Below are 12,142 nucleotides of genomic sequence, written 5' to 3' on the forward strand. Positions count from 1 at the left end.
GGGAGACCCTGACTCTGTGGCGTGTCGCTTCGGCTTCGGCATAACCGCTCCACGCGCTCGCGCACGCGCACGCGCACACGCACCCCGGGGCTTCTGGTCGCCCCGCGCGTGGAGGCTCCCAGGGGAGCTCGGCCGGTCGTCGGGAACCCGCTTGGCCGGCAGCGTCCGCGCGCATCGGAACAAGAGCCGCTGCCGTCGCGGACAGGCGCCGACCCACGTGTGCGCGGAACGCCGCGGCCTTCCCCGGACCGGTGGCGGATGCTCGTGAGCCCGCAGGAGAAGTGTGGGAAGGGCCGCCTCCCGCCGTGCGTCCGTGTCCAGGGCCCGGGTGGGATCCGGGCAGGTGGCGTCCCTCCCGCTCAAGTCCTTTCAGGGATCGCAGTTTGTGACTCGGTGAAGATGGGAAAGGCAGCCCTCGTGTTTCCAGGCACGATCCCCTGCTCCTCCCCTCCCCCTGTGTCATCCCTACACCACGAGAGAGTGCTGTCCTCCCCCCCCCGCCCCCCGCCCCCCGCGCGCCGGCGGAACTAACACGGTGATGCTCAGAATAAAAACACAATTTTAAAAACTTGACTTTCTTTTGTGTACTTAGTACCTGCCAGGGAGACGCTGTGCTAAGTAAGTAAACCCTTTACACGCATCATCTGTGTTTCCACGCCTTTACCTCAGTCTCTCTCTTTTTTTTTTTTTTTTAACCTCAGTCTCTTCTGTGAACTTTTGTATCTTTCTTTACACCATTAAAAGGTTTCTTTCCTTTTTTTTTTTTTTTTTTCTTTTTTAAAGATTTTATTTATTCTTGAAACACACAGAGGCAGAGACACAGGCAGAGGGAGAAGCAGACACCTCCCACAGGGATCCGGATGCGGGACTGGATCCCAGGACCCCGGGGTCCCGCCCTGAGCCCAAGGCAGACGCTCCACCACTGAGCCACCCAGGCGTCCCATCCATTAAAAAGTTTCCGAGACTCTTTCTGCTATTCCTCTAAGGATGTCTGAATTTTGACAAATTGCTTAACATGGATGATATTTAGGGTGTTAGGGGTAGGAGGACTCCTCCATCACCTGGATTATTCCATTGCCTTCATTGTATTTTCTTCAAAGTGTTTATTTTACAGGCACTGTAATCACCTGTTGGTAACACCCATTCAGCTGATTTGAAGATGTTTTAGTAAAAATAAAGACGTTTTCGTTACATAATGGTTATATCAGAATCTAAATTGCCCTCTTGATCAATGGCATAAGGTTATTAGAAAGATGTTTAGATGCTGTAATACGTTTAACTGTGTATGAAGGACACTTCTGATTATAGACCTTTGTGACATTATACAAAGGAAAGTTAATTTTAGTTGTCCATATAATGAAGACTGGAGAGATTTGTGTTTTCTGACACTTGCAAGAGGACAACTTGATTTCGTATTTCTTTATAAACTGTAGGTGTGCTAATCAGCTGCTTCTGCTGAGTTTATAAGAACTAAAGGGATCTAAATTACAGTTCTCCCTAATTTATTTAGGTTCAAAAGAAATAGTCTTGACTTACGGGATTTCTTACAGCACTATTGACATTTTAAGCTAATAAAGGCATTTCACCTCCTCCCTCACACCCATTTGTGACTATCAAAATGTCACCACACATTGCCAGATGTCCTGGGGATGTCAGTGGTAGTGATGGTGGCGGTGGTGGTGCAAAATCTTCCTCGGTTGAAAACTGTTGATTTAGGGGTGCCTGGCAGGCTGGGTCTGAGGAATGTGACTCTTGGTCTCAGGGTGGTGACTTCAAGCTCCACGTTGGGAGTGCAGCTAAAGAATTCACTATTAATAAAAAAATTTAAAAAGCAACGTTGATTTAAGTTGACATGCTGGAGGTACCTGGCTGGCTCAGCAGAGGAGCATGCAACTCTTGATGCTCTCGAGTCATGTTTGAGCCCTACATTGGGTGAAGAGATTACTTAAATTTACAAAAATAAATAAAATGACAGATGCTAGAGTTGATAATCTTGTCAAAGTATTTTATTTTAATAATTGGAAATTAGTGGGAGAAGGTGAATGAAGTGTTTAGGAAGTAGCCTTTGATAAATGGATCGCTAAATCTTAATGGTAATCTCTTCAGATATAGAGAGCTCATTGTTCCATTGGATAGAAAGGAGAATTTCATTAAGTTTTTATTATTTCTTGCAGTGTAACAGGATTGTTTGCATCTTTTGTTTGACTGCCTAAAATAATGGAATGGTGGACCTTGGATTAGATGCATCTTAGATTCTTACCTGCTTTAAGCCTCTTTCCTTTACTGGGGATTCTTTTGGATCAGTGTGTCTCAAACTTTTGATCTTGATCGTTACTAGGCAATCTGTTTAACCCTGTACACAAAACAAGTTTTGTTATATAAATACGTGTGCAAAGCGCTCTGGTATTTTCTCATCTATAGTACACTATTTCGTTTTCTTAAAAATGCAGATCAGTTTTTGCTGATTTTGTGGCTGTGTTTGGGGAAAAAAGAGAACTGATCTGAAGAATAGGTAAACAAATCACGGCCCCTGGAGTATCTGAATGGATTTTGCCCATCTCCAGCCCCAGCTGTTTGGATTTATAAACAAAATTAACTGTGACCCCTTATCTGATGATTTTAATTTCAAAGATTTCAGGATTTTGACATAGGTTTCTTGGTTTACTGTGGTTTACAAGTACACATTGCTTTTTTGTGGATTCTCTTACAATGTTAGAGTTTTTTTTTTTAAAGATTTATTTTTATTTGGGATCCCTGGGTGGTGCAGCGGTTTGGCGCCTGCCTTTGGCCCAGGGCGCGATCCTGGAGACCCGGGATCGAATCCCACATCGGGCTCCCGGTGCATGGAGCCTGCTTCTCCCTCTGCCTGTGTCTCTGCCTCTCTCTCTCTCTCTCTGTGACTATCATAAAAAAAAAAAAAAAAAAAAAAAAAAAAAAGATTTATTTTTATTTATTTATGATAGACATGGAGAGAGAGAGAGAGGCAGAGACACAGGCAGAGGGAGAAGCAGGCTCCACGCTGGGAGCCCGACGTGGGACTCGATCCCGGGACTCCAGGATTGCGCCCTGGGCCAAAGGCAGGCACGAAACCGCTGAGCCACCCAGGGATCCCCCCCCCTTCTTTTTTTTTTTTTATAACAATGTTAGAGTTAATAGGTCTGATGAACATTTTTCTCCGGTGGGGAAATTTTAGTGGGTTATTTTTCATTGATGTTCTGAGACTATTCCATTGAAAATCTTTTTTTATTTTTTAAAATTTATTAATTTGAGAGAGAGCAAACCTGCATGTGTGCAGGAAAAGGGGGCTGGGTTAGGGGCAGAGGGGGAGAGAGAGAGAGAATCCTCAAGCGGACTCCCCTTGGAGGTGGATGCAGGCTCAATCTCAGGACGCTGGCATCATGACCTGAGCTGAAATCAAGATGCTCAACTGACTGAGCTACCCAGGGACCCCCACACTGAACATTTTTTTTTTTTTTAAGGATTTTATTTATTCATGAGAGACAGAAAGAGAGAGGAAAAGACATAGGCAGAGACATAGGCCTAGGGAGAAGCAGGCTCCCTGCAGGGACCCAGATATGGGAGTTGAACCCAGGACTGCGAAAGGCAGACGCTCAGCCACTGAGCCACCCAGATGTCCCCCAAATCTCAAGTTTAGACTTATTTCTTGCCTGTGGAGAACCTGGTTTGGTTGTTCATTTGTACTGATCTTTTAACAATGCAAGATGTTTTGGCTGTGTTAGGAATTTAAATTTCGAGTACTTCTGTTTACAACTTAAATATTTACTGTACTTAAAAGGATAGTGTTCACTAAAAGGGAACATAACATATCTTCAGTGGTCTGTCTGAAAACCAGTAAGTAGAAAGCTATCTGGATAGCAGGTGAGCAGGATAATGTTGGGGCAACAAGAAAGAAAGAGAACATTACAGAGGCTGGATTTTTATATGTCTAGGAAAGTTTTGGTAGTTTTCAGAGCCCTTGGTAGAAGCTCTAGAAAAGAGAAAGGTATCCAGGGTATAGAGGCTTCTGAGGAAGATTAATAATTTTTACTTTTGTTTAGGTATTTTATTTAACCACACAGCATGGTTTATGGATCTTATGGAATAGCACATTTAGGGACGCCGGGGGTGGCTCAGCGGTTGAGCATCTGCCTTCAGCTCAAGCGTGATCCTGGAGTCCTGGGATCGAGTTCTGCATCGGGCTCCCTGCATGGAGCCTGCTTCTCCCTCTGCCTGTGTCTCTGCCTCTGTCTCTCATGAATAAATAAAATCTCAAAAAATAAATAAATAAATAAAGGGAATAGTGCATTTAACAATCCTTGGTAAATAATTTCTTATGCCTTTTCTTGTTCTTTTGCTTAGTCTGTTTTTGTTTCCATTTATCTTACATGAAATTGGGTTTAGAGCTGTGTGCTGTGAATATTGATTTTAAAAGTAGTAAATTGCAATGTGAGATATCACTTGTAACTGGCTTGGTGTGGCTGCCGTTTATACATTGTTATTCATAAACTTGGACTCTGGGCAGTTACCTCTTTTCCCTGACATAAACTTTGATTTTCCTTTCCTTCTTATAGAGGATGCCTTTTAGCTGATCATTGTACTAATGGGAAGGAGTCCAGGTCATCCTGAGAAGAGTTGGCTTGTGCAGAGTCCAAGATACAGCTTTGTTGGATTTCTGTAAGCTACTCGAAGCCACATATTCATTTCTGATGACAACTTTACACTTGTGTTGGCAGAACACCCACAGCGACAACTGGTGCCTATGTTTAGTCTGTCCAGGAGCTCCACTAGCTAACATGTTTGGGGAAAAACCTACACTGTTCTTGTTAGCAGCTATGTAAATATTAGACCTTGCTGAGTTTGTCTTCCTGGATCTGCCAGGATTTGGGGGGATAAATTACAGTCTCTGGTTGCCTCAACTTACCCTTTGAAATCAGGGATTAAGGTTTTTAGGCATTCTTCTGGTTACTTGAAGCACAGTTTTTTTTTTAGATCAGTAATTTGTTTTATATATGTCCAGTTTATGATTTTTAAAATTTTATTTCCCTTGTATGTTAGTTTCCTGTAGCTGCTAGAACAAATTACCACAACCCTAGTGGCTTCAAACAGTGGGAATTTATTCTTAAAATTCTGAAGGCCAGTAGTCTACAGTCAAGGTGCTGAGCCCCCTCTGGAGGCCCTAGAGTGGAGGCCCTTCCTTGCCTCTTCCAGCTTCTGATCGTGGTCAGCCTTATCTTTCCCTGCTCTGTCTTTGCATTGTCTTCTCCATGTCTCTGTCTCAGAACTCCTGCCTTTTACACGGATACAAGGAATTCTGTTTAAGAGCCAACCAGATACTCTGGGGTAAATTTCAGATTTCTTCTTTCACATCTTTTAGTCACACCTTTTGCCATATAAAGTAATATTCGTAAGCTCAAGGGATTAGGGCTTAGGTGTCTTGGGAGGGGAGCGGTCATCAGTCAGACCACTACACCCTAATTCTCCAATTCTTTTTTTTTTTTATAAAGATTTCATTTATTTATTCATGAGAACACACAGAGAGGAGAGAGAGAAGCAGAGACACAGGCAGAGGGAGAAGCAGGCTCCGTGCAGGGAGCCTGATGTGGGACTCGATCCGGGGTCTCCAGGACCACACCCTGGGCTGCAGGCGGCACTAAACCGCTGAGCCACCGGGGCTGCCCTAATTCTCCAACTCTTATCCAAGTTTATGTAATTTTTTTTTTTTAAAGATTTTATTTATTTATCCATGAAGGACAGAGAGAGAGAGGCAGAGACACAGGCAGAGGCAGAAGCAGGCTCCATGTACAGAGCCCGACGTGGGACCCGATCCCGGGACTCCAGGACCACACCATGGGCAGAAGGCAGGTGCTAAACCGCTGAGCCACCCAGGGATCCCCCTAAGTTTATGTAATTCAAAAAGAAAACTTACGGGGTGTCCGGCTGCTAAGTGTGTTAGACAACTGACTCTTGGTTTTGACTCAGGTAATGATCTCTGGGTCATGAGATAAAGCCTCATGTGGGGCTCTGTGTTTGGTGCAGAGTCTGCTTCAGATTCTTTCCCTCAACTCATGCAGCTTCTGTACATGCATGGGCACGCTCTGTCTCAAATAAAAAGAGTTTTTTAAAAAAGGAAAAAGTTACTTAATTTTTCTGGTTTCAGGAAAAGGTTATTTGTTTTTGGCAGAGGGGGAAGGAGAGGATTTTTTTTTTTTTAAGATTTTATTTATTCATGAGAGACAGAGACATAGGCAGAGGGAGAAGCAGGCTCCCTGTGGGGAGCCCAATGCGGGACTCAATCCCAGGACCCCGGGATCAAAACATGAGCCAAAGGCAGATGCTACAGTCAATCATTGAGCCAACCAGGTACCCAGCATGGAGCCTGATAGGGAGCTCCATCTCACTACCCTGAGATCATGACCTGTGTTGAAATCAAGAGTTGGATGCTTAACTGATTGAGCCACTCAGGCGCCCAAAGGAAAAATTATTTTAAAAATGAGAGGCAAATGGAAATTAAAGTTTAGGAAACCTAGATTCTCTTCCCACTTATGTCTTTAACTACTGATACAACCTTAGGTAAGCCATTTGCCCTCTTTGGTCCCTAGTTTCTCCATCTTATATGGAAAGAATTGGTTAGGTGATTGCTGCTAGCCTTCTAGACTAAAGACTTTCATGAAATGATTCCTGAACTGTCTTGGATTTTGTTTTTGAAGTCAGTGATTTTAAATGTGAATGAAGAACTCATTCTAATATTTTGGGCCAGTATAGGCCTTTGGAGGTCTTGCCTAGGATTTGAGGACTGACTTGTTGGCTGGTTGTCAGATCCTTGGGGTATTAACACAGGATAATAAATTTGTTAATTGTATGTGGTTTTCTAAAAAGGGTGTAATGGATAGGTTGGGCCATTTTTCACTCTTATCCTAATGTATAGTCTGGATTTCTTTTCCAGTAAGAGTAGTTTGTCAAAATTAAACACTGACACATTTTTCTACCTGAAACTAGGTCGTGGAGCTAGTTTAAAAATTTTTTTTTAAAGAGTCTATTTTTTTTAAATTTTTATTTATTTATGATAGTCTTTTTTTCCTTCCTCTTTTTTTTTTTAAATTTATTCATGATAGTCACGGGGCGGGGGGGGGGGGCAGAGACACAGGCAGAGGGAGAAGCAGGCTCCATGCACTGGGAGCCCGACGTGGGATTCGATCCCGGGTCTCCAGGATCGCGCCCTGGGCCAAGGCAGGCGCCAAACCGCTGCGCCACCCAGGGATCCCTAGTTTTAAATTTTTTCACATGCAGTCTTATTCTTCAGACTTAACTGAGTGCGTATTCTGTCACGCTTCGTTGCTAGAAACGACACTAGAAAACATGGGATTGAGATGGTGTTGTTGAAAAGACTATTCAAAGATCTGATTTTTTTATACACTGTCATTATTTATTTCTTACATGTAGAGGAGGAGGAACCAAATTGAATTCAAGTATTTCTCCGATTAAAATCTCCATTTCTTAGAATAAAGCAAGTTCACATCTGAGTCAGCAGGCATAATTATGTCGGAATAAAATGCCCTGCTAAAGAGGTCAACCAACAGGCTGGGAAATCTAGCTTAAGTTTGGTGTCTGAGGCAGATCCTTGAACTCCGTGTACATTCTTTCTCATCCCTAAATCAGTGAGACTCACTTACCTCACAGGAAGTTATGGAGGGTAATATACTGTTAATTTGTTCAGTATTTCACAACAATAAATCTAAGGATCTGATAAAACATAGGCAAACCCCATTTATATGAATAGCTGGAGACAAGCATAGATATAACTTACAGATAGTTCAGGAAATTCATTAGAGTTATTTTAACTTCCTTTATCATCAGACATCTTACCTTCTGTTTGCTGTATACTTTCCAAAGAGGTTTTTTTTTTTTTTTCTTCTTTTTCCATAACAGACACAGGAGGTAGGTAGGACAGATAGCTAACACCAGATTAGATGATAAAAGAATTCATCAAGAAGACATAACAACCCTAAGTTTTACACAACTAATAATAAAATTTCAAAATACATGAAAGAAAAAAATGTTGGAACTGAAATATATATATCATTATATTAACGTGTTTCTAAGTAACCCATGGATCAAAGAAGACATCCGAAAATTAGAAAATATTTTGAACTGAATAAAAATGATAACATGACCTTAAAATTTGTGGGATGTAACTAAGGCAGTGCTTAAAGGGAATTTTACTTATTTATTTTTAACGATTTTATTTATTTACTTGTGAGAGACACAGACAGAGGGGCAGAGACACAGGCAGAGGGAGAAGCGGGCTCTGAGCTATACGTAGGAATCCCTAAAGGGAATTTTATGGTATTAAATGTTTCAGGGGCACCTGGGTGGCTCAGTGGTTGAGTGTCTGCCTTTGGCTCAGGTCGTGATCCCAGGATCTGGAATCAAGTCCCAAGGGAGCCCGCTTCTCCCTCTGCCTGTGTGTCTGCCCCTCTCTCTGTGTCTCATGAATAAATAAATAAAATACATTTTTAAAAAAGGTACTAAATGGTTCAGTTAAAAAAGCAGAAAGGTCTAGAGTCCGTGACCTACACCTTTCTTTTTTTAACTTTTTTTTAAAGAGTTTATTTATTTATGAGAGAGACAGACAGAGAGGCAGAGACCTAGACAGAGGGAGAAGCGGGCTCCATGCAGGGAGCCCGACATGGGACTCAATCCCCGATCCCGGGATCACTTCCTGGGCCAAAGGCAGATGCTCAACCGCGGAGTCACTCAGGCGCCCTGGTGACCTACACTTTTATCTTAAGAACCCTAGGACAAGAAGAGCAAGTTAACCCAAATTACGTAGAAGAAAGAAAAATATTAAAAGCAGTAGGTAGTTGGTGAAGAATAAAACAAAATAGAGAAGATCAATGAAAGTGAAAGTTGGTTTTTGAAAAGATCAGTAGAATTAATAAACCAAGCAGATCTTAAAAAAAAAAAAAACAAGCAGATCTGATGGGGGGTGTGGAAACACAAATGACTACTATCAGGAGCAAGAAAAGGGATATCACTACTGATCCTAGAGACATTGAAAAAAGTAATAAGGGAATATTACGAACAACTATGCCAGTACATTCCGTATCTTAGATGAATCGAATCACCTCCTTTAAAGACAAACTGCCAAAGTTCACTTCAGAAGAAATACAGAACCTCACTAGCCCCATATTTATTAAAGAGATGAAATTGGTAATTGAAAATGTTCTCCCAGTGAAAACTCCAGTCCTGGATGGCTTCACTGGTAAGTTTCACCAAATCTTTTTTTTTTTTTTTCTCTCTCTCCTTACCAATCCTTTAAGGATGAGGTATTACCAATTCTACAAACTCTTCCAGAAAATAGGTGAGGGAGGAGCGATTATTAAGGCATTCGTTATTTTTAACTTCATCTATTATCAGGCAAACTTTTATTTCACTTATATGTATATATATATATATTTTGTTAAGATTTTTATTTATTCATGAGACACGCAGAGAGGCAGAGACACAGGCAGAGGGGGAAGCAGGCTCCATTCAGGGAGCCTGACGTGGGACTGGATCCCGGGTCTCCAGGATCATGCCCTGGGCTGAAGATGGGGCTAAACCACTAAGCCACCGGGGCTGCCCACCAAGATTTTAAGTCATCTCTGCACCCAAGCTGGGGCTCAAACTCACAACACTGAGATGAAGTGCTGCATACTTCACCGACTGAACCAGCCAGTCACCCGCCCCCCTTTATATTTTTAAGTGTTTACCAGGTTTTTTTTCCTTCCCTTCATAGCAGACCTATAAGTAGGGCAAATAATACCATTAAGATGAAGTGAACTGTCTAGTTTGACCTTTCAGTGACCTAATTTGGGAGAGGACCACATCTTATTCCTAGTCCTGGATTTTTGCTACTGTTAACAAGTTGCCCCTTTAGTAGCTTTTTTGTAACAGGACTGTCCCTTTGGGGACAGGACTAACAAGTGCTGACTTCACCAAGGAGAAATCCTCAGCCCTTAAGTTGAAGACTGGGTTAGACTCAGTGCCCATGCAATAAATACCCCAGAACAAGGATTAGAAATGCAGTATCAATCATCCCTTTGGCATAGGATTTAAATTAGGATTGTGGTTGGAACGTGGACAAAAAGAAACCTCTTATTTGGTTTAAGGAACACATCAGAACACTCAGTGGAAGAGCTGGGTGGTCTGAGATTGGCTCTCTCTTTTAGCCGTTAATCTGGTGGTGGCCTTTCTTTGCATTTAACTATCAATATATCTGAAGTGTAGAACACACTTTTATGATATTGTGGCATAGTAACTCACACTTAAATGTCAATAGAGACACTTGCAAAGACCTACAAGGTTCAATAATTTCTGGTGTGGGTTTGTTTCTCCTGTCATCACCCATTATGTATTTTTTTACAGCTTTTAAATTGCCACAGAGAGGAATTGGTCAGGATCATAATAGATGGCCAAGGAGCTGCCAAGGATACCGTTGCATGGGATGGGAAGAAGTTCAATACTGCCTTGATTTTATTTATCTAAATTGTAGGCTATGACTTCAATATAATTCATGTTGCTAATATACCAAGGTAATGACAAAGCACAAAATTATGCCATATATTGAAGGAATGCTCTCTTTTACTCCATGAAGTTTTTTACAGTCTGAGATATCTTTCTAACTCCAAATATATAAAAACTCCTTTTTTTTGTCAGCATGTATTAATCAGATTTTAGCATATTAACTTAAATTCTAGCATTTCAGCAGTTAAATTAGAGATATTTTGGAAATTTTTTAGTTTATGGTATTCAAATGGATTTTTTTTTAAGAAATTTTATTTATTTATTTGACAGAGAGTGAACATAAGCAGTGAGCTTGATGCGGGGTTAGATCCCAGACCCTGGGATCATGACCTGAGCTGAAAGCAGACACTTAACGCACTGAGCCACCTAGGTGTCCTTATGCAAATTAGTTTTTATGTGTTTTGAATGTCTTCTCTAAACTAAGCCTATCAGAGGGACGCCTGGGTGGCTCAGTGGTTGAACATCTGCCTTCAGCTCAGGATGTGATCCTGGGGTCCAGGACCCACATCAGGCTCCTTGGAGGGAGCCTGGTTCTGCCTCTGCCTGTGTCTCTGGCTCTCACTCTGTCTCTCATGAATAAATAAAGTCTTAAAAAAAATAATAAACTAAGGTTATAAATTGTCTGGCATAGCAGAGGCTTTTCCTTAAATTAGAGGATCTGTTGGAGTAACCTTAAGGGGTCTTTGTAACCCAAAATCTGTACAAGCTGGATGGTGCCAGATAAAGCACTATGTCTTAATTTTATGGCTCTTTGAAAAATATGACCAGAGATACTTTAGTTCTCTTTTAACCGTTCTGTATTTTGTGAACATGCTCTGCCATAGTGGTATGTAAAAATCTAAGATTCACAGTAACTACTCCGACATGGCTCTAACCCATTTTTCTTAACATTTATTTATGGTGAAATTGCCAGGTTCTTCATGAAAGGTGACTGGATCTCCTAGTTCATGCTTCACATTTAATTAAGAGAGGAGTGGTTGTGAGAATCACACCCATATGAGACTGGTGCCTTCAGAGTTCAGTCCATTGCAAGGATGGAATTGTTGGAAAGCACCATCTGGAAGACATTTGCCCATAGTGATGCCAAATTATCTACTTTCTCATAAATCTTGGAACAATTGGATATCTAACCTTGCCCAGTGATGGATTTAGGTGTGGCCTAACTAAATTTAAAGACGACTGACACTTGAGAGAAGAAATTCAGTAGATTTTAATAAAGGACAGAAAATCCCATTTAAAATTATTTTGTGGGATTGTGTTCTCATAATAAGATTTCAAGAATTTGTGTTACTGCTAAATATGCCAGTGAACCAGACTGATAACTTTAAGCAGTTCTGAGAATTGCTACAGTACACATTCATTTAGATTTTTTAATGGTGGTCAGAGCTTGGAGGAGAGTACAGCTGAACAAAATTTATAAGGCAGTCTTTATCTCTATTTATAATGTATATGTTTTAATCTAAAAGAACAAAAGCTTCTTTGCTCCCTGGAGCAGGAGGCTTGGATAATCAACAAACAATACTTTGCCCTAGAATAATTTTGTGACTGGTTGAGGCAGTGCTTTGGCCTGATTTTT

General features: G+C 41.5%; 1 protein-coding gene across 4 annotated transcripts in view; it reads left to right on the plus strand.

Moving 5' to 3' along the window:
- Nucleotides 1-12,142, plus strand: part of CBX5 (chromobox 5) — a 37,995-nt gene that overhangs the window by 739 nt on the left and 25,114 nt on the right. The window contains exons 2-3 of one of the 4 annotated variants that reach the window (XM_049102906.1): nucleotides 4,572-4,674; nucleotides 5,750-5,858. The exons of 2 other annotated variants lie outside the window; for them this stretch is intronic. In XM_049102906.1, coding sequence (XP_048958863.1) covers nucleotides 4,601-4,674; nucleotides 5,750-5,858 — 183 coding nt within the window. In that variant the 5' untranslated portion in view covers nucleotides 4,572-4,600. The remainder of the gene's footprint in view (nucleotides 1-4,571; nucleotides 4,675-5,749; nucleotides 5,859-12,142) is intronic. One more of the 4 variants, XM_025458696.3, reaches the window with a different exon arrangement.

The sequence above is a fragment of the Canis lupus genome, chromosome 27, assembly GCF_003254725.2.
Source record: "Canis lupus dingo isolate Sandy chromosome 27, ASM325472v2, whole genome shotgun sequence".
Lineage (NCBI taxonomy): Eukaryota > Metazoa > Chordata > Mammalia > Carnivora > Canidae > Canis > Canis lupus.